This window comes from Corvus hawaiiensis, chromosome 3, assembly GCF_020740725.1.
Source record: "Corvus hawaiiensis isolate bCorHaw1 chromosome 3, bCorHaw1.pri.cur, whole genome shotgun sequence".
In the NCBI taxonomy this organism is placed as follows: domain Eukaryota; kingdom Metazoa; phylum Chordata; class Aves; order Passeriformes; family Corvidae; genus Corvus; species Corvus hawaiiensis.
Window position 1 is genome coordinate 110848280 of NC_063215.1, and position 27619 is coordinate 110875898.

Sequence of the window (27619 nt, forward strand, 5' to 3'; positions counted from 1 at the left end):
ATTAATTCACTTAGAGCGGACAGCATGATAAAACACAAGCTGTGGAGTTCTATGTTGGGTATTCAAACTCCTGGGAATTTAACCCTTTAAAAGTTCTTTAAAATTAAGTCTCTGTTAGGCATTAGTTGTGGGCAGCTGCACATTATAGCAACGTCACAAATAGAGGACTGGTGATTTATTAAAGCTGCTATTTCTGATTAGAAGTTTCCAAGAGGGGAAGTAAATAGGTTTATTTCTTACCACCTGTCCTATGTTTTCTACTTTAGTTGCTAAGTATTTATTAATTCCTAATTAGTTACTTCTTAAGTCTTTTTAACAGTCATTTTGAGATCTGTGGCTATTCATACATAGACTTTTTTTTTTTACTAAGCATTTAATATTACTTCTACAAAATTCAGAACAACAATTTCAATTTAGAATTTTCTTCAAAGCTTCTTTTTATTCACGTCATTCCATATGAATAGTTTAGTGGATGCTCTGTCTTTTTGAAGCGTGCAGCAACACCAGCAGTAAAGGGTGTTAGTAGTAATATGTGTCTGAAGGGTTTGGATCTTCTCTGGCAATAAAAGGAAATGAGGTAAGTCCTTTCTTTCAGGACCTTGCTCGGTGACAGCCCTGCATCTTCCCATTTCCTACCAGTGACAGGTGAAATGGCTTTTCAGAAGGTTGTGCCAGCTGGAGCTCTGCCAGAATCAGCAAATGGAATGGAGCTTTTGGGACTTAGCACTGATTTCTTGTCACGTTAAAAGCTGTGAGCCTCAGGTCCTTACTCTTCCTGCTTGCTGTTCCATGCAGTGACTAACACTCCAAACCTCAAAGCGATTGCACAAGCCAAAAAAAGGCTCCCAAGTGAACCTGCAGGCAGATTTTTGTGTCTGTGCAAAACCTTGCTTATCACCTGAATGTGTTGGTCCATTTCTTAAGTTCAAAGCATGAATCTATTGTTTCCTATTCACCCATAAAATTTGAGAGTACTGAGGTCATTAGTGCAATTAATCTCAATTGTTTCTCTTGCCACTCAAAAGACTGTCCAGAAGCTGAGAAAGAAATGGGGTGGGAAGATGATTCTAGTAAATCATCCCTTTTTTCTAGTAATTAATTAATATTAAAGGATAGTTTGCAGGTTTCAAACATTTATTTTCACTTAAAGGTTTCTGTAATTTTATGATTGGTTTTCAATAGAAAACACTTCTGAATGTAGGTGTTTATAAAAACAGAACTTTCAGAGGCTCTGTAATTAATTTTTCCCTCCGTAAGTCTGCCTTAGCAAAAGAAGTCAAGTTAAATTGAAAGTTCTTTGCTTAAAGTCTGCCATGAAGTCATACAGTAGTTTGATTAGATTGTAAAGCAAATTTTAAGACCTTCAGTGTTTTTTCATTCCTTCTTTTTATGCTGCAGTCAGTTGTGACTGGATCTAAAGTGATGTTCTCCCTCCTCTGCCACTGAGGAAGTACAGCTGAGAGAATGTTTTAAACAAATAAACTGGAGAGGAAGTTGAGCTGGACATGTTTTCTCTGTTGCAATAGTTTCCAATGTCAATTGCTACATTTTTTCAGTTAACTCTTAAAAGAGTTATTTTGTAAGTGCATTAAGCTTTGGAAGGATCTATTAAAACTTTTTTATATTAAAAAAATACTTGTTTTAAGATTAAATAGTAATTCTTTTTATAATCCATTGAGCCACAGTTTGCTAAATTGCTGTTAGAAACAGAGATTAACTAATGAGTCAACATGAGCCAGTAGATAGTCACAGTACTCTGAGTGCAGAATCTTAGTAAAATTAAACTCAGGTTTTGATCAGCTTCCTTGCTGTCATTTAAGAGAGTGTCACTTAGGTCAAAACACAAAATACGGCATTTTAAAGTAGTTGCCAATCTTCTCTTTGCCATGTATTAAACTTAGTTCTGCAGCTGTTTGATGCAAAAGCAGAAATACTGGCAGGCAAGATAAATCTGGTGAGAGGGGAGAGAACAAAGTTTTTTATTACCCAGCCTAAAGAAGGATAGAGAGGAGGGGATCACTTGCATCAATGTATTGCTGGCAGGTCTAAAAAGCACTTGCTGTAGCAACCCAAAGGGAGCAGGCTGTGTACAAGGGAGAAGAAATACTGCATGTGTTAGACACTTGAGATAGATGGGAAAATTGAGATCTCATCTTAGGCTAAAGGTGAACTGGGATCATTTACAAGATCCTGAATACACTTGAGCAGTGATGGTGAGACTGGGAGAGTCACTGTAATGTGGTAGTGAAATAATCCTGAATGGTTTATAAATAGAATGATCCTAATGGAATTCTTTGCAAAAGCAGAAAATTGAAAAGGATACTTAGCCAGCAGCATTGCTGTTTAAATGTGGATATTATTTATACAGCAATTTTCATCCATCAGAATGCAGCATGAAAGCAAAGTTATTTATCAGTAGCTCAAGTTTCCATTGAAAAGGTCTCTGTGTATTTTCCTTTCTGTTTCTTAGTTTGTATATTTTGAGTGTAGAGATGGCAGTAAAATTTTGTGCTTTCTGAATGCAATCTTGATTGTATGATGTATGTTGGGCAAACTGTTTAAAGATTGTGGGTTTGGTATAATCTTTAATTAAAAAATAGGCTTTGCTTCAACTATTTAATCCAGTTTTTATTAGAAAATATAGAATATAAAGGATGAAACTAGGGGGAGGGGAGTTCCCCTAAATGACGTTATATAGTGACGTGTAGTGGCAAAAAGATCATGGTCTTTTCTTCCTTGCCTTTGGTCTCAGGCTCTCTGAATTTTGCACACAATTTGCAGTGCAGGATTTGTAACGTGCTGACCTCTTCTATTCAGCAGTTCTGTGTAGAGGGGAGAGGAGAAAGGGCATGGTGTGTGGCATACACAGACTGCTATCTGAACCCATATTAATACTACGTATACCTTAATCCATTTAGAGTCTGTCTTCAGCTGAAAAGATGTAAAGCTTGGTTTCAGTATGGCTGCAGTTTGCATTAGAGATGTGCCTTTGTGTTCATTAACTGCTTTAGAATGTTGTTGTGGGTGAACTGGTTGATCCAACAAGTCTTGAGCAAACCTGCACATGCATTAGTCCCTTTTATGCAATCACATTGCGTGCCACCAAGTTATGTTTATGATGAATATAAGGCTTGTAGCACAGCTTTTGCCACGAGCTAGTGCTGAACATTAGTCAGCTGAGGGGGTTACTCTGTTGCATTAAGAATATATATATAGGATTCAGCAGTGAAGCACAAGAGCAGTAATAATCCATGGTAATCGTGTGGGTGGGGAATACGGCTGTGCCTGCCTGTGTGCAAGGAGCATGGGCATCTCCAGAGGAAGAGGAGCTGAAGAAGGGCTTGGTTGGAAGGCCAAATCTTACCTGATCTAGCTGAGAGTTAACAAATCCTGGAAAGGGATGAAGGAAAATGTGAACAGTCCTCCAAGTGGCTTTTAAGGTTCTCCACTTATTAGAGAGCCTGTGCTCGCAGGCTCTGCCTTGTCAGATTAATCAGTGTGGGCGATGCACGGTTACTAAGCCACAAATATGCACCAAGACAAAGAGAAACCTGGATCACTGTCATTTGGAGTGTACTTTGTCTTGGGCAATGATCATCCTTTTGGAAAAAAGTAATTATGACCATAAAGACTTCAGCCTCCCAGTTCACTAAGGTAAATTAAAATGGTATTGGCTAAATTATGTTCAGGCAGTTGGGTAACAATTTGCAGTGTAAATATATCTTTTTGGAAAGGTTTGGGGGTTGTAAGTCTTAAGTATTTGCAGCTGAATAACAGTGAAAATCAGACTATTACAAGTAGTCCTTAATTGCTGTTTTTCAGAACAGACTGGCTAAGGGGAATCTTACAAAAGAAAATAGTTTGAGAGTGGGTTCTTTTAGCATTTCTATTTATATATCACAGGACAAAATTATTTCCCACTTTGTACACATAAGTGTCATCTGCTGTACTTCCTCTCAGACCCTGACTGAAAAGTTAGTACAACAGCAGTAGATAATAACAATGTGACAAACTGAAATGGTCAGTGAGTTTTAGGTAGTCACAATAAAGAACTGTTAAACTGTACTTCACCTGCATGGAAGATGCAATGCTTGATGTATTCTTCAGCTGAGGGAGAATGAATGGTGAAGCTTCCAGCAAGAAGGAGAGAGACAGCTTCACATTTCTAGCCTGAACTTCCCTGCAGTTTATAACTCTCAGATCAAGCAGTAAGAGGAGCAGAAGAGTCTCAACCTTTTCTTTCTCCTCAACCGACTACATTTTCAGATTTGCTTTGCAGCTGAGCTCAAAACTTTTATAGTTACTCTTTAAAAATGAGTTTGGGATATTTAGGACTAACATTGCCTTCCTTGATTCTTTAAATTATTGTTAAAAAAAATCAGATTCCTCATTTTATGTTGATGAAGGTTTTTTAGGTCTTGTGGCATCCTCTTCCTGGCTTGCATATCTCAGTTTAGGACAAGTGTTTTCGTTATGAATTTCTCGTGTTAATAAAAATGCATCCTTCAATTCAATTTTTTATGTCTAAGAAATTTGTCATTAACTTTTATTTACCTGCTTTTCAAGTGGGGATGGAGACAACACATTTGAGACACAAGAAGTTAAACTAGTGTTCTTTGTAAGCTTCACTTGTCTTCTTTACTCAGGAGTTTTTCTGCCTGGAGCTGTTCTCCCGTTGATTGTGAGGCGGTGTTGCCTGTGCTTCAGACAAAGAAACAAATTGTTGCTATGTGAGAAGGAAATAGATTCATAGTTGGAACAATCCAGAAACTGTTTCAAAGAAAAAACTGTCCCCATTTAGCTAAGAACTTAGTGATTTGTTTGTTTGCTTGTGTGCTTTTAGTTAACTGTTTAACTTTGTTTAATGCTTGAGTCCAGAAAATCTTGAGACCCATGGAAGTTGATTGGTGTGTCCCCCCCCCCCCCAAAAAAAGTACCACAAGAACACCAATAAAACCAACCAACCAAAAACCCCAAATACACCCATCCCATGCACACACGTGGTGAAGGTAGAAGAGTATATGGCGACTTAGCTCTTCACAGGCAAATGTGTTGCTGGAAAATGCGGTTTGGTTGTTAAAAATCCCAGCAAAGAGAGTTTCTCATTTAATCTCTATTTTATTTAAATAGTCATAAAAAGCTGTGCTAGGCACTCTGCAGAATAGTGAGTTCGTGATTTAAGTTAAATAAAATCTCAGTGGTTAATCATTTTCTTTTCTTGGCCCCTGAGCTTTGTTCTGTCATTTTTTGAGAGCTTTCATTCAGCTTCTGAGTTTTAACTAGAAGCCAATTGTGTCCATATGGGCTTTATTCCTTTCCTAAATTATATGTTTAGCATCTTGGATCTTTCATAGGCTCATTTCCATCTCCTTTAATATGTTTTTTCTTTTATTACATTTCACATAAGCTTGAATATCTAAACATGTTCAACAATTTAACTATTACACTGGTTTTGTTTATTCTTAGGTCCTCCAGTTTTGTGTTTGGTAGATGCAAACAGCGCAGAGTTTGTGTTGCTTCCTCTGTGGCCTCTTTTCCTGGCAGCAGGATAAGGAGGGCTGAAGGCATGCTCTGTTTTTGATTCTCCCCTTCTTAAAGCACCTCTAGAGGTTGCCAGAGAAGAGATGCTGTGGGATGTAAGAGATTTCCTAAGGGAAAATAAGAGTTTGTGTTAAAAAATGGGGCTATGCCCTCCAGTAGAAAGGGGAGAGGGTGGAAGGACAAAATGCCACTCCACTCTTTGAAGGGGAGTTCACCTGGATGAGCTCTTGTGTCTGCTTCACAGCTCACGTGTGATCTGTGATCTCATGTGGAACCATGGAGAGAATTCTGCAAGACTGGTTTTTTTTTTTTCCATTCTTGCACACAGAGTTCTCCAAAACTTCACCCAGAGAAGCATTACAGCAGTCATATGGTGAAAACTGCCATTTGTGTCCCCTGTGTCCACTGCTTCTGTAGTGGGGCTCAGGTGTGTTGTCTTTATGGCAAGCTTTGTTATCTCCTCTTTTCATAGCTCTGAAGAAAGGCAGTGACCTGTCACTGTTGGGTTCATGTGGGGGCAGCTGGGGAGGATTTGGTGTGCTGGGTGGTTAGGGAAGAACTGCTGTGTTGGAGGAATTAATTGATTCTCTGGCCTTGTGGTGGAGAAGCAGCAAAAAACAAATTGTGTAAACCAAGTACTTTAGGCTTTCAGCTCTGAGGGATGATGTTGCCCCCTGTTTAATTGCCAAGGAGGTAAATTCTAATCCTGTGGTTATGCTTATTTGAAAGTCTGTTACATCTGTGATATTTTGTTTGGTTCTGGTGGTGATTACCACATATCTTAAGTATCTACCAAAAACTTCTATGCATTTGCAGAAACTATGGGGCTTTGAATTTATCAGTGTTTGGAGAATCACAGTTAATGTTTAATGGCAGCTGTAGCCTTTCTACATCTTCTGTAAGAGCCTTCAAGAATATTCTTTTCAAATGGCTGTGGAGAACACTCAGGTATCAGATACTTCTAGTGACTTTTATCCACATGAAAAGTGGATAAAAATTCTTGGTTTCTGCCCCCCCCTTTTTTTTTTTTTTTTCTGTCAGAAAGACAGACATGACTTTACTTCTGGTCATACGGAGTATTTTCTTACAGTCTGATTTATGCAACAATAGATTAAAGTTTGTAGGAGGTGGACATTTACACCAGCTTTAAAATCTTGGTAATGCCCTTTACACCTGAAAGCTGTGACCACAGGATTTCATCCCCAGTTAGAAGAAAAAGTTCAGCTGTTTCCATTGCCACTGCCGGGAGATGTGTGTTTGTGCACTCCTCCCTTTGTGTATCTGCACACACAGAATTAATTACTCTGGTTTGCTATGGAAACCATTCTTTGTCGTATAGAAATAAGGGCTAAGTATTGCTGGAAATTTAGAAAAGATGACAGGAAGTGTAAAGAATGCTATAGTTAAACTGTTCCTGAAATTTTAGCACAATTCTTAAACTCAAATTTGAAGTGTGACACTGACTGAGATGCTGCTTGGTTCTTAGAGATGTTCTGTTAATTCTTTCATTACCTAAGCAAGCATATTTTTAGTCACTAGCATGTTCTCAAATGTTGATCCTTTTCAAGAAACATGATGCCTTGCTGTTTCCACAATCCAATGCCATTCATCTGCCTCTTGCTTTTCCCTGGGGGTATGTACTCTTGTTGTGTTACAGAAATGAAGTAAGCATCACCTGTTGATCTAAGATAAGGGCAAGTGATATATTGTAGGCAAAGTTAAGGTTTAAAATTGAAGTAGAGTATGCTTTTGTGAGCTGAAGCATTAGGCTAGAATCGGGAATACTGTTTCATTTTACTTCCTAAAAATGTAAGTTAGTGTCTTAGTTCTGGTCAACAAACACAAAACAGCCTGCAAGTATTGCAACTTAGTGTATGGCCAGAATGACTGAGCATTAAGAGATGTTTAAAAGGAAAATTGTGTACTGTAGAACATGGCTCATTATGGTTAGAATTTACCAGAGAGGTAATGGAGAAGAAAAGAAGAAAAAAAGGGTGAGTCAGGTATGCTCTGAATGCAGATCTTTGCACATTTCGACATTATGTTTTGCAAATGACTGTACCTGGTGGCTGTCCCAGTCAGACATTTCTTTCACAGGTAGTAAAACTGAAGAGCTGATGCTCTAAGCCAATTCATTTTCCTGTTTTTTGCAGTTAGTGGCAGAATAAAAAGAACAGTCTGGACAGACTCATTCCCAGTTCCCGACTCATCATCTGAACTCCAATACAGATAATGTGGCATTTACCTCTGTTACATTTGCTGATGTTCATGGTCAGTGAGCTGCTTTGTTGAGATGAGAGACAAGGCAAATTTTCAGCTAAAAATTCAAATGAGAAATGTTGTAGATAACTCTTGGAATTGTGAAGCAGATATTTTGCTGCATGAGGGTTTGTCCCAGTTGTATCGATTGGCCTAACTAAAATAAGTAACTTCCTCCTACAGCCTTGCTTTTCTGAACTTCAGATCATCTCGTTTGTAACAAAAAACCCTCTGTTTTGAGGCTTATGTGTGTAAATTCAACACTGTTGCTGGAATATGCTGCATCTCCACAGGAGGGCTCTGCTGGCACAGCTAAAACAGCACACACCGTGGGATGCTCCTGGGATTTCCGCCTACTCTGTTTCTTTTCCATTTCCCCAGTAGAAAAGCAGGTGCTGGAGCTGCTGGATGCTGCCCTGTGTGTGTTGCAGCAGAGCATTGGGAAAGTGGTTGCTGAGGAACACTAAACTAGGAAGATAGGAGTGCTGCACTTAATGCCAGGCTTGTGCCTCCTTTCCGTAGCAAGAAAAGAGATTCAGGTGTTCCTGGAAAAAATGAGAAAAGGCTTTAATCTCATTTTTATGAGCATACCTTGCAATTGATATCTTAACAAATATTAAAAGTTTGATGCTTACCTGTTTTTAATGGGTTGAACTGGGAAAAAAATTCCATATCAGTGGTACATCTGATGTCTGAGACTAGTTAATAGAGGTACAAGAAGTTGAAATCCTGTCTATATGGAAATACAGAAGAGAAAAGAGAAACATAAGGGAAGAACTTAAAAAGAAGAAAGCACACTATGCTTGTCAAAAAAAAGGGGGGGAGGTGATTTTTTTGTTGTTTTTGTCAGGGCAAGAGGTTGTTTGGGTTTTGTTTTGTTTTTCATGTTAGATTTATCTGCCAAGGCCCAGTTCCTGCTTTGGAATTAAAATGTCTGGAAACCATTAGTTCCAATATGTGCTGTTTATATTGCTGAGACATTATCCTTATATAGCATAGATCTTGTTGCATTCATTTTCTACTAATTTCTAACGGAGTGGCTTTGAACTCTTCTGTAAGAAGTCACTTTGCAGAGGGCAAGATCCTTACTGTTTCTTAGTAGCTAGAAGCCTGTATTGGGTGTTTAAAGAATCTTATGGTCATCTGGCAGTTAATATTTTGTGGTAAGTGAAACCTTGTATTAGCTATAAGTTGTTTTCCATCTTGCTGTAGTATTGGACTTATCTTTAAAGCAGTTAGCAGAACTTGACATAATTATTTTCTCTTTGGTGTAGACAACGTTGCTAAGTCGTCTGGAACGAATATTTGAAGTCTGTTTTCCTTCCATGCCTGTTGCTGAAATTGAAGAAGAAATAAGTTCCTTGAATCATTTGTTGGAAGCAAATAACAAAAAGCAAATAACAGCTGAGGAGAGTTTAGGAAGTTCTGGGTAAGAAACCACAATGCAACAAACTCAAAATGAACTTGAACCACATAGAGCAGTAATTCAAAGTGAGGTGTTTGCTTCAAGCATTTTGAGAAGCTGTCAATTGAAAATCAGCTATCTAGCAGAATGCTTGTTTTCAGTGACTACATATGCCAGGAGTACTTCACTTAGCAACTCAGCAGCCTATCATCTTCTTTTCAATGATGTCTCTGAATTAACCAGAATATGTCTTATTAGTTACACTTGCTATAAATTACTGCATTTATTCATATGATGATGAAGTCTAAGCAGGCTTTGCCCTGTCTGCTGTGGACATCATTTTCCAGTGAGAAGTCTGAACTATAATTGTTCTGAGTACACTGTGCAGTTTTAGTGCCCCTGGGTATTGTGCTTGGTCATAAGTTTAATTGGAATGTATAATAAGTCACTTGCATTATAAAACAGAATGAATATTCAAGGCTGCTAAGCTGTTTTTCTGAATGATAACTTGATTTATGATGGGTTGTGCAGGGAACTGATGGACGTGTGGACAGAGCTGCAGGACATCCATGATGCATATGGACTGAGATACCAGTGGGGTGGCTCCCACAGCAACAAAAAGCTTTTGTGCTCCTTGGGAATCGACACAAGAAATATTGTGAGTCTCTCAGTAAAACTGGCTTTCTAAGTAACGAAGCTGCTTTAAATGTAGAATCAGGTGGAAGTGTTTTGTGTGAATGCCTGTCTCCTAATTGCATAGCTGGACAGAACATGGCTGTTCTTGACAGACCACCTGGCAACCTTTTATAAGCCTTATTAATATAGAAGTCACATTAGTTTTTAGCCATTGTGTTGTAATTAACATAGTATTTATTCTGTGGTACTAACCTTATGCAAGTTATGTAGCATTGGAAACCATTTCCATCACTAACACACAAACTCTTAAGTAAATTCTTTGTTGTTGTTGTTTTATCAGCTCTTTACAGGCAACAAGAAGCAGCCTGTTATAGTACCCATGTATGCAGCAGGACTGGTAAGCCTTTTTAGTATCTTTTTTTGTTATAGTTCCAACAACATCATATAATGAAATAAATTACATTAAACACCAAGGGTGCAGAAAGATATTTTTGTAAGTACAGTTATGGCTTAAGCATCAGTAGAAATCTAGAAAAGAATTACCAAACAATTTTCATTATGTGTGCAAGCAGATACTTGATTTTAAGTGAAATAAGTACTTAGTAAAAACAGTGAGAAGGTAAGGTTTGTGATTTTTGCTGGTCTGAACAAAATAAATGTTCTTTTTTCCTCAAAAAATGGTGCACATGTATGTATAAGCACATACAAAAACACCTATGTTTTCATATGATCATCTGCAAATGGAATAGTAAAGAAATTGTTTTCTTTGGTTTATATTAGGCTGATTTAATTTCGTAATGTGCAACTTCTACAGTTTTCTCATGCATCAAGGTCTTCTCATGTACTTCTTTGGATGCACACATGGTATTGAAATACAGATAGTTAAAACAATTCAGAGCAATTGCTGTTTTCGTCCTGTTTGTGAGCAAGACTATGTTTGCAACGCATGCAGTTAGTTTTTTGCAAGTTTGTTGTTGTTGCTGATTATATAAAAAATTTAGGAGATAAATACTTTTGCACACAATAAGCTGGATAGCAGCGATAGTAGGAGTTAAGTGGATTGTTGTTCTCTGTTGCCACTGTGTTTTCTGTGTTTTCTGTGTTGCCATTGCTTTCTGTGTTTCTCTGCTGTCCAAAAGAATTGATTTAACTGGTGGGTAAATTCAAAGCTCACCTAATATGGTGCAGAAACATTTGTGGGACAGCTGATCTTGGCAAGTGACTTCCTGAAAGTGGTTTAAAATGCTCTAGTTGCACATCCTGCGTGTTTATTTGGGGATTTCTCATAGTTCTCGAGTCATTGGCATGTCTCAATGCAAACTTTGGGTTTTCTGTAGATCTTCTCACCCTCAATTTTCTTCAAGATCACATTTCAGACATTTTTCATAATCCTATCTATCCTTGAACTGTTTGCTTAAAATTAAAAATGTGAATGTAATTATTTTCTTAATGCTTCTTAATGCACTTATTTCCATCTCAGTAATTATCATTCTTGGTATCATTCTGAAAACTGCTAATTTATTTTGTTTCTTCTGGATTACTGAATTGTTGAAATGGAATGAATGCACATGTACTTTTGTGATGGGTCATTTGATATTTCTGGAATAGTCTACACACAATTGGGAGGAGAAAACATCATCTTATCAAGTGACTGTTTTCTCCAGCTTAAATTACATAACTGAAAGTTGAAAGCAAGCTCTAGCTCAACACTTGGGTTTCTGTTACTGTCTCTAAAATGTTTCCTAGGCCTAGGGACTCAGGAGGATTTTCCCCTGCTCCATCCACTCCTGCCCCTCTCAACACAGTGAAAGTGTCCCAGAGATACATGGTTACCCCCCAAGCCTTTATTTGAGGGTAGTGCTACCTAGTAGTGTATTCTAGTTTTCAGCATCTTCAGCCCTTGAAATGTCTGTAAATGCATGTGTCTGTGTGTGCAAGTGATTTTTTTTTTTTTAATTTAGATTATTTATTTGTTTATTCAGGGTATGTTAGAACCTACCAAGGAGCCTTTGAAACCAATATCTGCAGCAGAAAAAATAGCTTCAATAGGACAGACACCTCCTGTATCACCAGAGATGAACACATGTGCATCTGATCAGTTCCAGGTAAAAAACAGAGAGAGAAGGGTGAGGAGAGGAAAAGAAAGAATGAGGGAATAATGGGATGCCTTGTCTCTTCCTTTATATTTAAAATATCTAGGTGGTGTATTCAAAGACACCTGTATGTAAAAGGCAGGTGTTGCTTGTGTCAGATTGAAGTCCTGCTCTTGGATCTGTTTTTCGTGTGTGACTGGAAGGGAGTCCCTGTGGTAAGGCTGTGGCAGTTGGTGGCCAGCATTTCAGAGTCCTGATGATCCTTACTGTTACACCTCAGTTTGCTCTCAAAGGCACTGGGCAGTTAGACAAATTTTATATGTAATGTTAGACTCATCTGACCTCTGGCTAAGGTTCTTTGTCTTTGCTTGTTCTGGAGCTTATTGTTGGAGGTTGTTCTACGTGTTGGTTCGCACTTGATTTTCTGAATTACCCTATTTACATTTATACTGTTCATGTTCATTTCCTTTTACCCTTTCTTACTTCTTCAGAGTGTCATGAAAAGCAGCTCAGCTGCCTGGAGAGGGATTTTGGGTGTGGTCATTACAAGCATACGTGCCTGACTGTATGAATTCTCTTGGCCCTTTGTGCCAGATTTTATTGAATTATCAGTTACACAGAGTTGCTTTGCTGGCTTCTCTGTCTTTAAAGTCTGATACAAAATGAATTCTGGGGAGTTTAGGAGTGAGCTTTTGAATTTCACAAATTCTTTGTTGTTGTTGTTTTGATGTGATGATATTAGAAGAGCACTTAAATGCCATGCATGTTGCAATGTGCGTGGTTGTCAACAAGCTAATGGGATATGCAGAGATACTTCATTTTCAGTGTCATTACAGTGATGCTCAGTACATATTCAGAGACTCAGCTGTGTCCCTCTTTAGTGCAGGTCTTGTTTAATCCACCCAGCATCTCCAGTTACCTGATATGCTCGTGACTTCTGACTGAAGGCATTCCAGAAAGACTTGTTCTTGTGCTACACCTAACCTTAACAGTAGGTGCTTGTGACTATAGTGATGTTCTTGCAGTCCTTGCTCTGGCACAGTGCAGAGCTCTATGTACGACATGCTTGTAGCAGAGGAGAATTATTTTAAATTGTTGAGTAGCAGTTTGTCAGTAGGCTCAGAGCTGGCATTGTTTGCACAGCAGTACGTGTTTGGTGCTTCCTGTGCTGCTCCTCATGTGTAGTGGAACTGAGCAGCTAAACTGGATATAAGAAAAGGTAACAAACAAATACTAAAATAAGCTTTCGGGGAAGAGATGGGTTAGAGACTGTAACCATTCAGAGCTCTAGGAGGCCACAGTTAGATGACATTCCAAAAGTTTCAGGGAGTGAAAGATCAGTTCTCCACCTCAGAGATCTCCTTTCTTTCTCGGCCTCATCTTCTGTCAATGATTGGTGGCTTCTGTTTGCTTTGGGGAAAATCCAGCTTCATGTCACATTGTGCAAATGGCTCTTTAGGAATATTCCAGATTGTAGTGGTAATAAGATGATGTGCCCAAACATTTCATTAGGAGCTATGCTACAAACATTGTTAAATAGTCAGTGGAAATACAGGCAGTTTTAGTGGACTCTGAAACTTCTTATTCTAAATGCAAGTAATTTAGTTGCAACAATTCAAGTATCTCCTAAGTGTACCTGGTTAATGTGTAATTATTTAGTTAAACTTCTAAATGCCTCCATTTTTAGAATGATGATTTATCCCTATATTCAGACTTCAGAATATTGACATTCTTATTGGAAGGAGAGGCTCTGGTTGATAGATTCGTGTTCTTTGCTCAAGGAAAAGTTCTCCTCTGTTCGAAGGCTGGCATTTATGGCACTTGTATGCAGATCAGTGTCTGTGCACGTGTGTGTGGGACTTCCTGCTAAGGGAATAAGACTTTGGAAGAAAGACTGATTAGGCAAAAGTGAAAAGAACATTTGTAGAAACAGAGAAATGCCTCATAAATGTTTTTGTTGTAGGCAAACAGACAAAAGCATGCAGAGATTTAAAATGGAGAACTTTAGAACTAATAGAATGAGGTAAAAAGCAGCAAATGAGCTGCAATGTTTCTTCCTAGTTATGATATAAACTCTGAATGTTTTGCCCTCATTCCCTGCAGAGGGTCTCACTGAGTTAGGCTGTGGAAATAGAGTGGACAAATTTCCATCTGATCCATTTAAGCTGTAAGAACAAGGGTTTTGAAATTGAGTTCTCAAGCAAGTTACTGACTGGTTTGTCACATTAATTTATTGTGTAAATATGATTTTTGTAGAGTCATTCTCTTTTATATTTGAAGGTAGCATCTAAATTCTTCTTTGATCTGTTGTTTATCTTGGCAATTGAGGGGTTTATTTCTCTGTTCCTCTGTGCTCATGACTAGAAGGCAGTAAACAGAATATGAAATAATCCCCTGATTACTGTTGCCTTGATCCAAGCATGGTATCTCAAAGACTTCACAGGGCTGAAGTAAAGGCTCTGTCAAGCCACATCAGGTGTAATGAGTGGCTGGTGAAATAGGTACCCTTTGATTGTTAGACCTGAGACAGGTGCCTTTCTCTTCATTTTTATACTGCTCTAGTGGGCTTCCACATCACAGCCAAGTCTTCAGGCAGTGCATGCAAAATACATTCCAGTGTTTGTCTAAAGGATTGCTGTCTGGACTTAATGATGAGTGCTTTCTCTTGGTTTGATACTGTTTTCTGGTTAATGTTTTAAAGTTTATTTACCTGCTTTCTCTTTGGATTTTTTGAAAAAAGTTGTCCAGATATTTCTGATCTTCTGCTATTGCTTCAAAGCATTCTCTTCTCTCCATTTGGGACTATGTTTCTTTGGTAGGGTTACCTGCCTAGTTTTACTTAATAAGTTTTATATTGGAATAAAAATCTGCAGTGATCCAGACCTTTCTGGAAGAAAATTATTAGTGATTCTTTTCTGCAGGTGCCCATTACAACACATCTGCTTGCATGTAAGACACTGAATTAGGGATCAGGTTATAATAGAAATATACATCTTACGCTTGCTGGCTATTAAGGACTGAACCTTAATTAAACCCCGTGGGGTGACAGTCTCTAAAAACACTTTTAATTACATAAGAGACCATCAGGACTTCTAACAGTGACAGATGCAAACTACCATATTATTGGCCACCAGCCAAAAGCTCCATCAGGAACTGCTCTCCAGTTATACATGTGAGAAAGATCCAAGAGTGTGAGAGTGTGTGTAGCTTTGTTGACAGAGTAAGAGAGAAAGATTTGCAGGTAAGAGATGCTACAGAACTTGCTGTTCTGTCAGATGTGACATCTGTGTAAAGGGGTTATCTGAAAAGAGCAGTTTTCAGAACTGATATAATTTTGCCGATGAATACACACAATGAAATGTATGAATTACTTACATGTAAAGCTTTTGCTGGAATGTTTATGATGCTCGTTTGTGGGATCCATCTAAATATTGACATTATATTTGTATTACAAGTCCTTTTATTCTTTTCTCCCAGCTTTAAGACAGCAAAATGCTTCCTTGTTTTTTTATTTTGTTTCATTTTCCTTGGGTAATTATTGGCACAGACACAAACATTTACGTTTTACTCTTTTGGATTATAAGAGCTCTTACATAATACATTCTAAAATTACTGTGTGAAAACATCTCTCGCTCGTATCAAAGTGAAATATGATGCAGTAAAACCAGCAGGCATTTTAATTTCCTCTTTCTTACTTCCTTAACATTCAGAGTAGTACTCTGACAGCTGAGTATGCTTTTTCATTTCTGTACTGTGTCCTGTAATCTAAGATGGAGGCCTCGAGGAGTGAAAGCAGTGTGCTCCATTTCTCAGTACTCTCCTAGATTGGGCACTTTACCTGAAAGCATATTATTAAAATAATAATTGCAGTAGTCTAACAAGCTCACAATTCCAGAAAGGCTAAACATTATATTCCCATTTGCGGGGTATGTTCCCATTGGCTGAGGTTTCAATACCTGTGTTCAGGTGTCCCAGTGTAGTTTTCTTAGGGCTGAGGTAATTAGAAACAGAAAACTTTCTGTTTAATTTGCTTTTTCCTCTGCCTTCTCCTTTCACTTTGTTTGCTATTGTATAGACTGGGGCTTGCCAGCGTCCTGTATAGGTGAGGACTGCTTTACTTACCCTCTCTTTTGCAAAGTAGTTGAAGTCAGCAGAGTGGCCTCATCCCACAGAGCAGACTAACATACTTGGTATATTCTTACCGATTTGGAGTCAGACTCGTTTTTTCCTATTTTAGGAAGAATTCCTCACATCCTTTGTCCTTTCCTTGTCAAATATGAGAGTCAAGCCATCATTAAAGGCAAACACTTAGAAAGCCATTGGTGCCACTTTTTCCATACAGCTCTGTCACACTCATCAGTCCTGACTCAGGCCTTTGAAACAAAATGTAGTGGGTGTTTTCCTCAGTAAGAGAGTTGGTAGGAAGCCACTTTGTTTCAATTTGAGTTCATTTTGCTCAGGGCAGAAAGCTACTAAATTGTCATACTCACTACCCTTTTCTTTCCAACAAATTCCTTTTAATGTTAATATATTTTACATGTGACAAAGTTTAAACAAGCTACTGATGATAGTGATCATTACTTTATCAGGTGGAGCTTCCACACCGCTGACATTATATCTACATGCAAATCATTTCAATACTAGTAATATCATTCCCAAAGCAAAGTAAAAAGTGAAGAATCGGCTTCTTAACCTCCGTGGAGAGAATACTTTTCAAGCTGTGCTCAGTACTAAAAATGTACAGTAAATGTCTTACTTAGAAAAATCTTTCCTATAAGTAAATACAGAAATCTCCAGCTCCCTTTGTTTTGCTTCCTGTAAACATCTAGCACTGAGGAAAAGCCTTTTACAGTGAGCTTAATTGTGCTACAGAGGTGTAGCTCAGGTTGCTACAGTCTCGAGTAGTGAATCTGCGTTTTTCTTCAGTGTCAGATGGTTGGAAGTTATTTTAAATTTAAAAAATGAAGGCTGATTTTCTACAAAAACAAAGAGAAGATATGGCTCAGCCCCTGGAAGTTTAACAAGTACTGATGCATTTTGAAAAATGTTGCTGAGAACGTCCATTGCTTGTCTTCCATACTGTGATTGTTTTGTTAGAAGTTGAGGGCACATCCTTTCCCAGTGCTTCACAACAGTTGACTTCACTGGGGAGAGAGCAGAGTGTACTGCACAGAAGTAGAAAGGTTCAGCTTCTTTCAGACATTTCTGCTGCTGTCCCATCAGTTTGTGTCCTGAGAGTACAGGAGGACAGTGCTTGCAAGTTACACTGCACCTGAACACACCTTCCCTTAGAGCATGGTCCCTGCTGCTTGCTTGTGTCCAAAAGGCTTAACAAGGGGAAATCAAAAGGCAAGGATAGGCTCCCAGAAGGAGTCAATGTTTCCATACTCCTCTTGTTCAAGCACTGCTGCCAATGGTTTGTATATAGATCAGGATGAGTTAACTGTGAAAGGATAATAAGTCACCGGACTTTTATTTTTAAAGTGGGTGGAGTGGAGAGGGTGTTGATAGTTTGTCCCTCACATATGGCGATTATGTTTCTTAAGAGAAAAGAACGATGGATTGTTTGATTATAAATAACGTATATGATCGAGACAAAGCATGGATGTACAGATAGCTTTCACTGTTCTAAATTTGCCCTGTAATTGTGTATACATAACTTTTTTATGATAAGTGCCTCATCTTCCATGAAAGTAGTAGTTTCATTTTCAACAATGCCTTAAGGTTTGTTATTCAATTCATATGTTTTAGTTAATTTGCAAATCCTGTTTGAATTAGAAGTTGCCTAGTCTGTGCTGTTCAGAATTTAATGGATTTCCTGTGGTAGAACAGATCTACTTTGAATCTCTACTGCATATTATGAAAATACACACCTCCCAAAAGTTGGGGCTTGGTCATTTAGTTGTCTTTTTTAGTGTTTAGACACTAAAGAATCTGTTGTTTGAACTGCTTTGCATTGTTGTAACCTGAACTGACTATAAAATCTGATTTCTGACTTTTCAACTCTAGGAATCTCTACCACCTGTCCAGTTTGACTGGAGTAGCAGTGGCCTTACTAACCCTTTAGATGGTACGTCTCTCCGTAGAGCCTCTAGCACCAGAGCTAGAGATAAGAAAGCTACAAAGTTCAGACAAACATCTATCTGCTGATTATTTTTTTAAAATATATACACACACACATATATAAAAATATATATAATACTTATTTCTTACTCCTAACTTTGGAAATTCAGGCTTTCTTTCTGATTAACAGTGCCCCTGTGTGAAGTATTACATAGTTTGAAAAATACTAAGTTAAGTATTATTTTAGATTACTGCCATATGCTAGTGACACAGTGGCAATATTAACGCTTCATTATGTATAACTGCAGATTATAATGGAACTCTAAACAAATGAGCGTTGTAGGTTGATGAGTTTTATTTCTTAAAAGTATTTTTCACCAGTCAGCTATCTCTTTAGACATCCTCTGAATGACAAACTTGTGTATAGTGGCTACTTCAAAGCACAATATTTTAACCACAAACTGTTGGCAAAATATACACTTCCTGAGCTGAAAGTTTTCAGATTTAAAGATAATTTTATATTTCAAAAATGTGACTTCATTCATTATCACTTTTGCTTACACTTAAGAGCTAATTACAGCTAATATATTAAAGAGGTAGCTACGAACTCATTTGTATCTGTAAATGTATATAGTTATCACCTAAAAAACCCTTCGCCTATGTCTATTTTAATAGCAAAGTAAGTTGTGCCACTGCCTCCAGTGTCAGAAATGTAAGTGCATGCAAAGGAAATAAAACAAGTTCTGGAAACTTGTTTGATTGACAGACTAGAAACCTATCAAAAAACTCCTTTACAAGGGGCCTGCTTACAGCAACTAACTGATGACAGACAAGTTCAAAGGCAGGCTCAGATAAAGTGCATCTCTTACTGCACAGGTGTTGCCACACTGTGTTGTTGCAGAACGTGTGGGGTGTAAGAGTTTGGATAGCAATATCATGGTGCTGAAGGAAAGCCTGGATGGACCCTTTTGCTGTTGTCTGGTGTCTTACTACTTCAGTCAATCATCATGCTTTCTTTTTAACAAACAACTTTAAAATGTATCTTGGTTTGATTTCTGTTTTAGTACTAAAGGGGAACAGTATAATTTACCAGTGAGGAACTGAACATATGAGTGGCATTTGTTACGCAGTGATCACGCTGCTTTAAGATAATGATAATTAATAGCTTAAAGCTGCTAAATAAAATTTTGAATGTTTTTTTTTCTTTTTGTTCTTTGCTATTTGAGGATCTGCTAATGAAGAATTTTCCTAATGAAAGAATGGCTTTCAATTTCAGTGAGGGGAGGAAAAAGCCCATTATATTTTAACTATCAATTGACCTATATATTGTTTCCCTTTAACTGGTCACATCTCTCTCTCTGGGTCATGCTGGTTCTCTTTCATTTTTAGATTGAAATAAATATTTCTATTTTAAAGTTACTAGTGTTGATTTCCTTGCTACATTGTACATGAGGAAATGTGCACTGAATTAAGTTGTTAACATTTTAGAAGGTACAAACTAATACTGTAAGCATTGTTTTCATGTCGATTTTTAAATTGCGTACTGAGTACTAATTATAACTTGCATGTTCAAGTGTGTGTCTTACCCCTTTTTACACATAAACCCCTCCCTTGGCTTACCTTCTATATGGCTGCCTACCAACACGGTCACTGAATTTCAAGCTAGTGGAGGTTCCACTCTTCTGAACCTTGATTTCTTTGGGCCCGTGGATGACAGTAGCTCTAGCAGCACCACCACAATCCCAGGTCAGCAGAGTGTTAAAACCACAACTGTAAGAATATAATGACTTACTAAAAGCATGAGCACATCACTTGACTTTCCTACAAACAAGGAGAAGTTTTACATTGCGTTTCTCTAAAATGTCTCTCTACTGCGTTTTTCCTTTAATCTGTGTTCTGTTTTCTGATGTTTTGTATCGAGTACGAAGTATTTAAAAGGTACTGTCAGCTCTGTATTTGTCACCTGCTGAAGGAATGAGTGTCTTCTATGCTCTTGCAAATAAGATGTTAAAACACTTGTTTCAAATGAGAAATTCCAGAAGTTAACTCTTCTAAGCACTTAAGGAAATTTGAAAAATGGTGTAGATGTGGCAATTGCTAAAATATGAGGCTTGCTCTCTTCTCTGAGTGCCTCCAAATTACAGGATTATGATGATATTTGGAAGCCACATATGAATATAAACTTATGGAGCTTGATGTATCACAGCCCAGGAGGTCGTGGACTACTACTACTAATAATAAAGTGAAAGAAGTGTTTTAACAGCCTTTTTGATAGAAAAGAAGGATAGTTGCATGTTTGTGGGATATTAGAAGTTCATTAATGTTAATTTTGAAGCCAAAGCACTTTATCTGCAACTTACTCCCTTAAAAAGAAGATGAAAACACCACTCTCTCATTGAATAATGCTTGAAAGTAATTAAATTCATTTATCACGTGGTTTTTACATGCTCTGAGTATTTTGCACAAGCTTATGAAAACCTACACTTTGAATAAATTTCTGCAGGAATTTCAGGGAACAATTTGGGAATTTGTTCCAGTGCATAGGTTAAGTTGCTAAGGCAAGTACTCTTTCCATACAGTGCCTGAAGCCATGATAATCAATTTCTTTCATAGGAAAGATATTTTTCCTCTTAGTGATTTTAATCTTTAAAATTGGTTCATAAGATGTTTGGGGTCCTCCCACATTTCAAATAAGTGATTATAATTATTATGGTATTTTTTGTTTTTAGAAACACGCTTTTTTGGTTTTAAAATCTAATCACTGAAAGCAATTTCACGGCATGGCAATCTAAATGACTTTTTATTCCACCCTTGAGAAATACCATTATCAGATGAAAGAGGGCAGATTTGTCATGGAAGTGACAGCTAGCAAAGTCAAGGTGCTTTGAGTCCTACAGATTCTTTGTAAGTGTGTGCAAGTCAACTGACACAAGTCACCAGTGCCCAGTACATGTATTACTGCTTGTGTAGTTGGGTACATGTCTTACTGCTTGTGCAGAAGGTGTGCACACTGGAAGGGGTTACTGAAGGAATACTCTGTTAGTCTTTTATTGCATTTTATTTTTTATGTTGTTGCTTCATCAAGTTACAGGTATTATCACCTTTTCTGGTATGCCCTATAGTGCTTCCCTCCCCCCACCCCCCCTTTCTTTTCCCTATTGTTTCTTTCTTTATTTTGTTTTGGCTTTGGGTTTTTTTTCCCTACTGACTTGTTTCTGGGAAAGTCATTTGTTTCATGGCTTGCAGCTCGTGTGTTTGTGTGTGTGTTTAGGAGCTTTGTGTGGGGTTTGGTTGGCTAACTTTCCTTCAATATCTCATTAAGGTTTTGCAGTGCTTTCCTTAAATATTCTATCATCATCTGAATAAAATGGAGAATATGCAACTCTTAAAAAATATATAAAATAATTGAAAGACAAATTGCTAGATTTTTTTTTTGCTTAAAGAAGAAACTTTTATCAGTAGAAGTTTATTCTTTCTTTGGAGACTTATTTTACTTGCTATAGATTGACACTGGAGTCTTCTCAGTCTGATTTCATCAGTACCCAAAATAACTTTTTAATAAAAATTTTCATTCCACATTATGAACAGGGAGTTACTCATTTCTAGTATGTTCCCGCAGATTTACTGTATTGTTTTATTTTTCATGTTAATAGCTTAACATAAATGTAGCTGAGTAAGAGGTGCCTAAAGAACAGTAAATTGAGCAGTGACATCCCAATACAGGACTGTAAATGGGAATACCTAAATGATGTAACTTACAAGGTTGCATTTAATGTTTGTTGCAGAGTTGCATGTCAAAGGGCTCCTTCCTTCAATTAGCTTTCCAATGTGTACCTTAATGGGATTTCACAGGCTTCTGCAAGTCAAAATGTATTTCTTCAAGGCTTCCTCTCCCTGATTGAAAGTGGATATTTTATGGAATATTTGGGATTTTTCCTATTTCTAACTTCTGTAAACATCTGACATTTCTAGAAGTCTTGGTATACTGGTCTCAGGACAGTACATATTTTGATATTTTGCATGGAACTGGATTAAATCAATTGTGAAAGTCCAGACTTTAAAAAAAATATATGTTAAAAGGACAGTTGATTAATCTCTAATCAGCTCATATTTTATGGAACAAATCTTGCACCTCCTGCAGCTTAACCTGATGATTTTCTTTATTTTACATTTCGGTCAGCTTAGTTTCCTCACAATAAAAGAAGAATTAACTTGTGCCAAAAGCATAAATGGTCAAGACACTGCTTGAGGAGAGCTCCTGCAAAGCAGGTTTGAGGATGATTAACATCATCCATTAGCACACACAGTGCTGCAGTTACTGGTGGTAAAGGCAGGACAATAGGCACTGGCATTTATTTTTAGTAATCTTTTGGTGTTTCAGGATCACTTCTAAAAGCATCGTGATCCTTGTAAGCTGGATACAATCACCAGCAAACATTAATCAATGCTGGTTTTGTATTAGGGAGCTGCATGGGACCATCAGGTCCCAGTATTTGCAGTGTTTGTTCTGCAGTAGGATTAAATGCTTTGGTGTTGTCCACACCAGCTGGCACAACCTGTTTAGCACACAGGTGTCTGTAAATAAACACAGTGCTTATGTACAAAAATTCTGTGCTGTCTTTGAGAAATGCCTTGTGAATGGCACATATGCACACTTCATGGAATCCATGGAGCATAAAATATCTGAAACTGTAGCTAGGGAAGTATCAGCAATTTAAAATGCAACAAAATTTGCTGTAACAGTCTTTCCTCATGATTTATTTTGATAATTCTAATTCCTAGAGATTTTTTTTTTTTTTAAGGAATAGTATGTAATATGTAAAAATCCTAGAGCTGCTTCCTACTGAGATGTGATGCTTGGTACTAAACAGGTAGAATTTAACTCATGCATACGTATTTTTTGCATACAGGTTTCCATTGTTTGCACTGTTTTCAGAATGACCTCTGCTGCTAAAATCTGAAATCCATTTGCGACAAATGGGATGTCAAAATTCAGCATCTGATTTCAGATACCTGAAGCTAGGAATTCAAGGCTGAAACATTCAGATACTTAATGCTTTAGAAATACTTGGAAGGTGAAAAGGGAGCACACACTAAAAGTTTTGGTAGGGCTGTGCATATTTTTAATGCCATTCCACTTCTGTGTTTCATAAAAGCTGCTTTTCCTCACTTCAAATTTCAACACGACCCCTAGTGAAAAGCCAGATACTAAATGCACTCTATTGCATGCCAGTGTTGTTTGTAATCTCTAGGTGAAGAGTTGGTCCCTGTTAACATGCAGTGTTCTTTTAGTACAGGCAGTTGAGTTGAAGTAATTGAAACAATCCATTTTGACACAGCTGACATTTTTATGGAGGTTTCACTCTAAAAAGTCAATCAAATTGGTTTCGTTTACTCATAGACTGAGACCTTGTATGCCAGACTTGATCCAAGATGTGTGTTTTGTACTACAACTGAAAAAGCTGCTGAAAAAGGATGGGGAGAGAGGATGATGCTTCAGAAATGCAAACATGTTCTGTCATGTTCTCTTCATGTATCTTGAAATTATAAATGATTCAGATGTTTACAGAAAACAGTCTCTAGCAAGTTGGTCTGTGGCTAATTATGATTACGTGCCTCCAACCATCACTGATTATTATTTTATACTATAAGGTGTGGATCCTGAGTTGTATGAATTGACAACCTCAAAACTGGAAACTTCCAACACAAGCAACAGAGTGACTGATGCATTTGCAAGGCTCATGTCCACAGTGGAGAAGGCAAGCACGTCCACAAGGTAAAGTCTCTTCATTGCACATTTGTCTTCTAAGGGTGGTGTGAAATGTGAGGTGTCAGCGTGTGTGCAGTTTTAGGGCAGAAGTTCCTGAATGGTCAAAAGGCTTTAAATTTTAAATCTGAAGTTCATGGTACTGGAGTTCTTATTTCAAATTATTGTAGAACTCTAAAATAAGATGGAAAAGTGTTTATGAGCTGAAGGAACAGGATCACCAGGACCTAAGGTGAAAAGCTAGAGCCAAACTGAACTGGAGGAAGCAAATTTCTTAGCACCAGAGCTGGTTCCTAAGAATAGCAGGGTAAACTGAATCAGCTCAGTTACTTAGGACTGAGACAGAAGACTCTCCTTCGGCTCTGTGTAATTTATAAATACAGAATGTTCCGCAAGTAAAATGATAACAGACTAATAATTATGACTCTATTTGTCCCTTCACAAATATTTCTAACACCTGTCAAAACTTCGGTGACCAAACATCAGTTTAATTTTGCTGTCGCAGGTTAAGGATTGAGTGTGTAGTTGGTTTAGGATGTCCTTTCTGCTCTAGTGGAGCACAGGTGAAGCAGTTTTGTGCTTTTTTAATAGGTAGCATCTCTAGAAAGGCTTTAGGCATCAAATGGCTTTCTTGAAGTCTGGCCTGTTGAATGGGTACAGAATAGTGTCTCCATTTATAAGCTTGTATTCTTTGGGTTTATTTTTTTAATGTGTATCTTAGCAGTAGGATCCTGGACTATCTTAACATAATTAATGTCTGTGGCCATTAAAATAAATGCTGAAGGATCTTTACCAAGTAAAACATTGGGGTTTTGGAAGTGTGTGCCTCAACATGCAACAAGTAGATGGTAACATCTTCACTCCCAAGTGAGCTTTGGGCTTTAGTCAGCACTCTAAAACCAGATGTGTTTTCATGCAACAGCCCTTAGGAGGAGGCACAGTAATGGTGGGACGTAGCTGGCTTAAAATGACTAATTTGTAATTTACAAGAGTTCTTTTAAAACATGCTCTTTTACTGAGAAAACTACCTTCCTAGTTTTCCTGCAGTGATAACTTTGAAAGTGAACACGAAATCAACAAGCCATGAAATTTCAAGGGAGAACCAGTAGAGGGAACTCCCCACTTCGATGCTGAGTTTTGGGTCTTTTGGATTCCCTCTTTTTCTGTCCATGGAGTGCACGTACTCTTCCTGGAGATATTGTAGTGGAAGTCTGACTTTCATTAATTAGAAAACATAGTTACAGTTGAAATATTTTTGTATTATGTTCTAAACCTAATTTTAAAGTAACCACAGTGGGACATGCAAACTCCCAATGTATCTTTATTGTACCTGCACTCATAGATTTGTACCTTGCTTTAAGATGTCTTAGCTTTTTGTTTACAAAGGAGCAGGGAAGTAAATGAATGTTGACCCTCATTTTTCTGTATTGTTGCTTTTTTGATATGAGGAGTTTGGGGTTTTTTCCAGTGCTTTCACAATGCACTTGAAAGCTCTTGCTTGTGCTCTTAAAGCTCTTAACCCAGATGTCAGAGCTCTTCCTCTGTCCTGGAGAGCACTGCTTACCAACAGGAATTGGTTCTAGATCTGTGATGTAGCACTATATCAGGCTGGGGACCTCAGGCTTGGAGGCTAAGTTCAGACGCACACATGGATTAGCTGTGTTCACTGTTTAATACATTTTGTGTGTTTTTATCAACTCTGAATTTTAAAAAAATATCAAGTGCTTTCTCTGCTTGACTTCATGCTCTCCAAAAGAAAAGCAGTCTGTTTTTTCAAGCTAGAAACCTTCTGAGAAATAAAAAGGTATAGCCTCAGCAATATGCCAAATAATGTGGCACAATGTTAGCTTTTTGTAATAAATTTGTTTTTCTTTTCATTTTTTTAAATTCTTTTGTAGTGAACTGGAGACTTTAAAATAGGAGTAGCTGGGTACAGCCAGGTCAATGAGGAAAAGGTTCATGCACCAGCCTGGAAATGTGGACTATTAGACATCCATGATAACTGACTGAGGAAGACAAAAACAATGGATTAAGATCACTTTGATGGCAGCTTCAGTTGTGCTGAGGCTATCTCGTGTCTGTAACTTGGTTGAGCTCAGGAGCTTTAGGGTAAAGTTTAGAGTGAAAATACCATTGTTCAGCTGTTGGGATGCCACGTGAAGAATCATCTTTGTCTAAAATAGCCCTGTCTTTGGTTGCAAAGCCACCTCTTGAACCAGAAAGTTGGTTTCTCAGCAGGAAAGTATTGGGAGAGGAGGGGAAACTTCCCCCTCAGCTTAAGCCTGAAGCCTTGACGGCAGCAGTAAGTGTTGAAGGTCAGGGATCCAGCATTCCAGAGTCTCCAGCCTTGCCTCGTTCCATAGAATTGGCAGAGATCAAAAGTTTATCTGCTGTCTTTTTGAAGGAAAGCAGAGCACTGATACCTTTCCAAGAAATGGCTGAAACCTTCATTTAAACTGGAAATACTCCTTGGGAATGGTGTTGGATGGAGCAGGCTAACTCTTAATTATAGAGTGTTTTTAAAGTGCATTTCTCTAATCAGCTCATTGTTGCTGATAAAGCCTGGCCTTGCTGATGCTATCCACAAAACCCTTTGCAAACATGAGAGGTGACTGAAGCCCTGAAAGACTTGAATGCTGCAGGAAGGGGTTGGAATGCAAAACAGAGCAGTGACATTCAAGTGATGGATGGACAAAGCATTCCCTCTTTCTTGTTAAATTTTCCTCCAACACCTTTCCTGCCTGTCAGTCTGGTTTGTTTCTTGTGGCTTAGTGTTAACATGCCTTTGAAATGTGGTGCCCAGGGGTAGAGGAGCTGGTACAAATGCTTGGGTAGGGGTATCCCTCCTGTCCTCCTTCTTGGGAGGAAATGTAACCTAGTGTAAGAGAAGAGATGGATGGGGACAAAGTGTGCTGTAGAGGATTATTTTGAAACCTGAATGAGGCAGAGACCTTGTTTTGATCCAGGGATGGGTCCTTTCATGGTTTTGTAATCAGAAGTTCTGATTCCAAAGCAGACATGAGTAGTACAGCTGCCACTGACAGTCTGCTCACTCAGGTGTCTGTTCTTTAAGCCATGGCACCCAGAAATGAGGACAGCATGAGCAGGAAAAGCTCTGCAAGGCTCTCCTCCACTCATCAGGGCTCAGCAAAAGAAGCTCTTGGCAACAGGAACATCTTCAGCAAAAGATGTGCCTGAAATTAATGCATAGTTATTTCTCTTGCCTCTATTAAAGGACATCACAGTTAGGAGGCAATTTGCTAAGTTTTAAGGGTAAAACCTGTCTGCAGTGATGATGTTACTTTGTCTTTTAAAATTAGGGAGTTAGTGAGTAATTCTTCAGGGTTGCCCTGGTGATATTTGCTAGCAAAAGCATTGATTGTTACCCAGAAAGGGTACTTGCAGTGTCTAGTTTTATTGTAATGCAGAGGAACCTGCCTCTCTCCATGGAGAATTTTGGCCATCTCACCCCTTTCTGCACTGAGATGATTTCAAAAAGGGGTTTGAGTCTCATTACCAAGTGATTGTATCTGTAGCTCTGTCTTGGTCATAGTTAAGCAGTGGTTGCTGTGTTAGTGTGTTAGCTTGTCCTGCTTTAGAGATACTTTTTACGTTGCTTTGGAGTAGATAAATTATTGCAAAGGGCCTCCAGCCAGAAGGGGAGCATTTGGTAACTGGGCGAGATGGACACCTGACTGGGCTCGCTGGTGTGCCTGATGTGCAGTGAGAGCAGCTGGTACAGCAGGAGTGGTGGCACTGTCCTGTGGTAAAAGTTCTGCACGTGACCATGGAATACAGCGCAGCGCTGCGTCTGGGACCCGGCAGTGCCACTTCTCAACATGCTGCAGCTGAGCA

General features: G+C 38.2%; 1 protein-coding gene across 3 annotated transcripts in view; it reads left to right on the forward strand.

The window, feature by feature from the left end:
* The window catches only part of AFTPH (aftiphilin), a 42141-nt gene that overhangs the window by 11446 nt on the left and 3076 nt on the right, over window positions 1–27619 (forward strand). Inside the window, exons 3-9 of one of the 3 annotated variants that reach the window (XM_048296835.1) lie at window positions 9075–9229; window positions 9737–9863; window positions 10182–10238; window positions 11824–11946; window positions 17944–18004; window positions 19660–19743; window positions 23650–23773. In XM_048296835.1, coding sequence (XP_048152792.1) covers window positions 9075–9229; window positions 9737–9863; window positions 10182–10238; window positions 11824–11946; window positions 17944–18004; window positions 19660–19743; window positions 23650–23773 — 731 coding nt within the window. The remainder of the gene's footprint in view (window positions 1–9074; window positions 9230–9736; window positions 9864–10181; window positions 10239–11823; window positions 11947–17943; window positions 18005–19659; window positions 19744–23649; window positions 23774–27619) is intronic. The other 2 variants (XM_048296836.1, XR_007202212.1) reach the window with 2 other exon arrangements.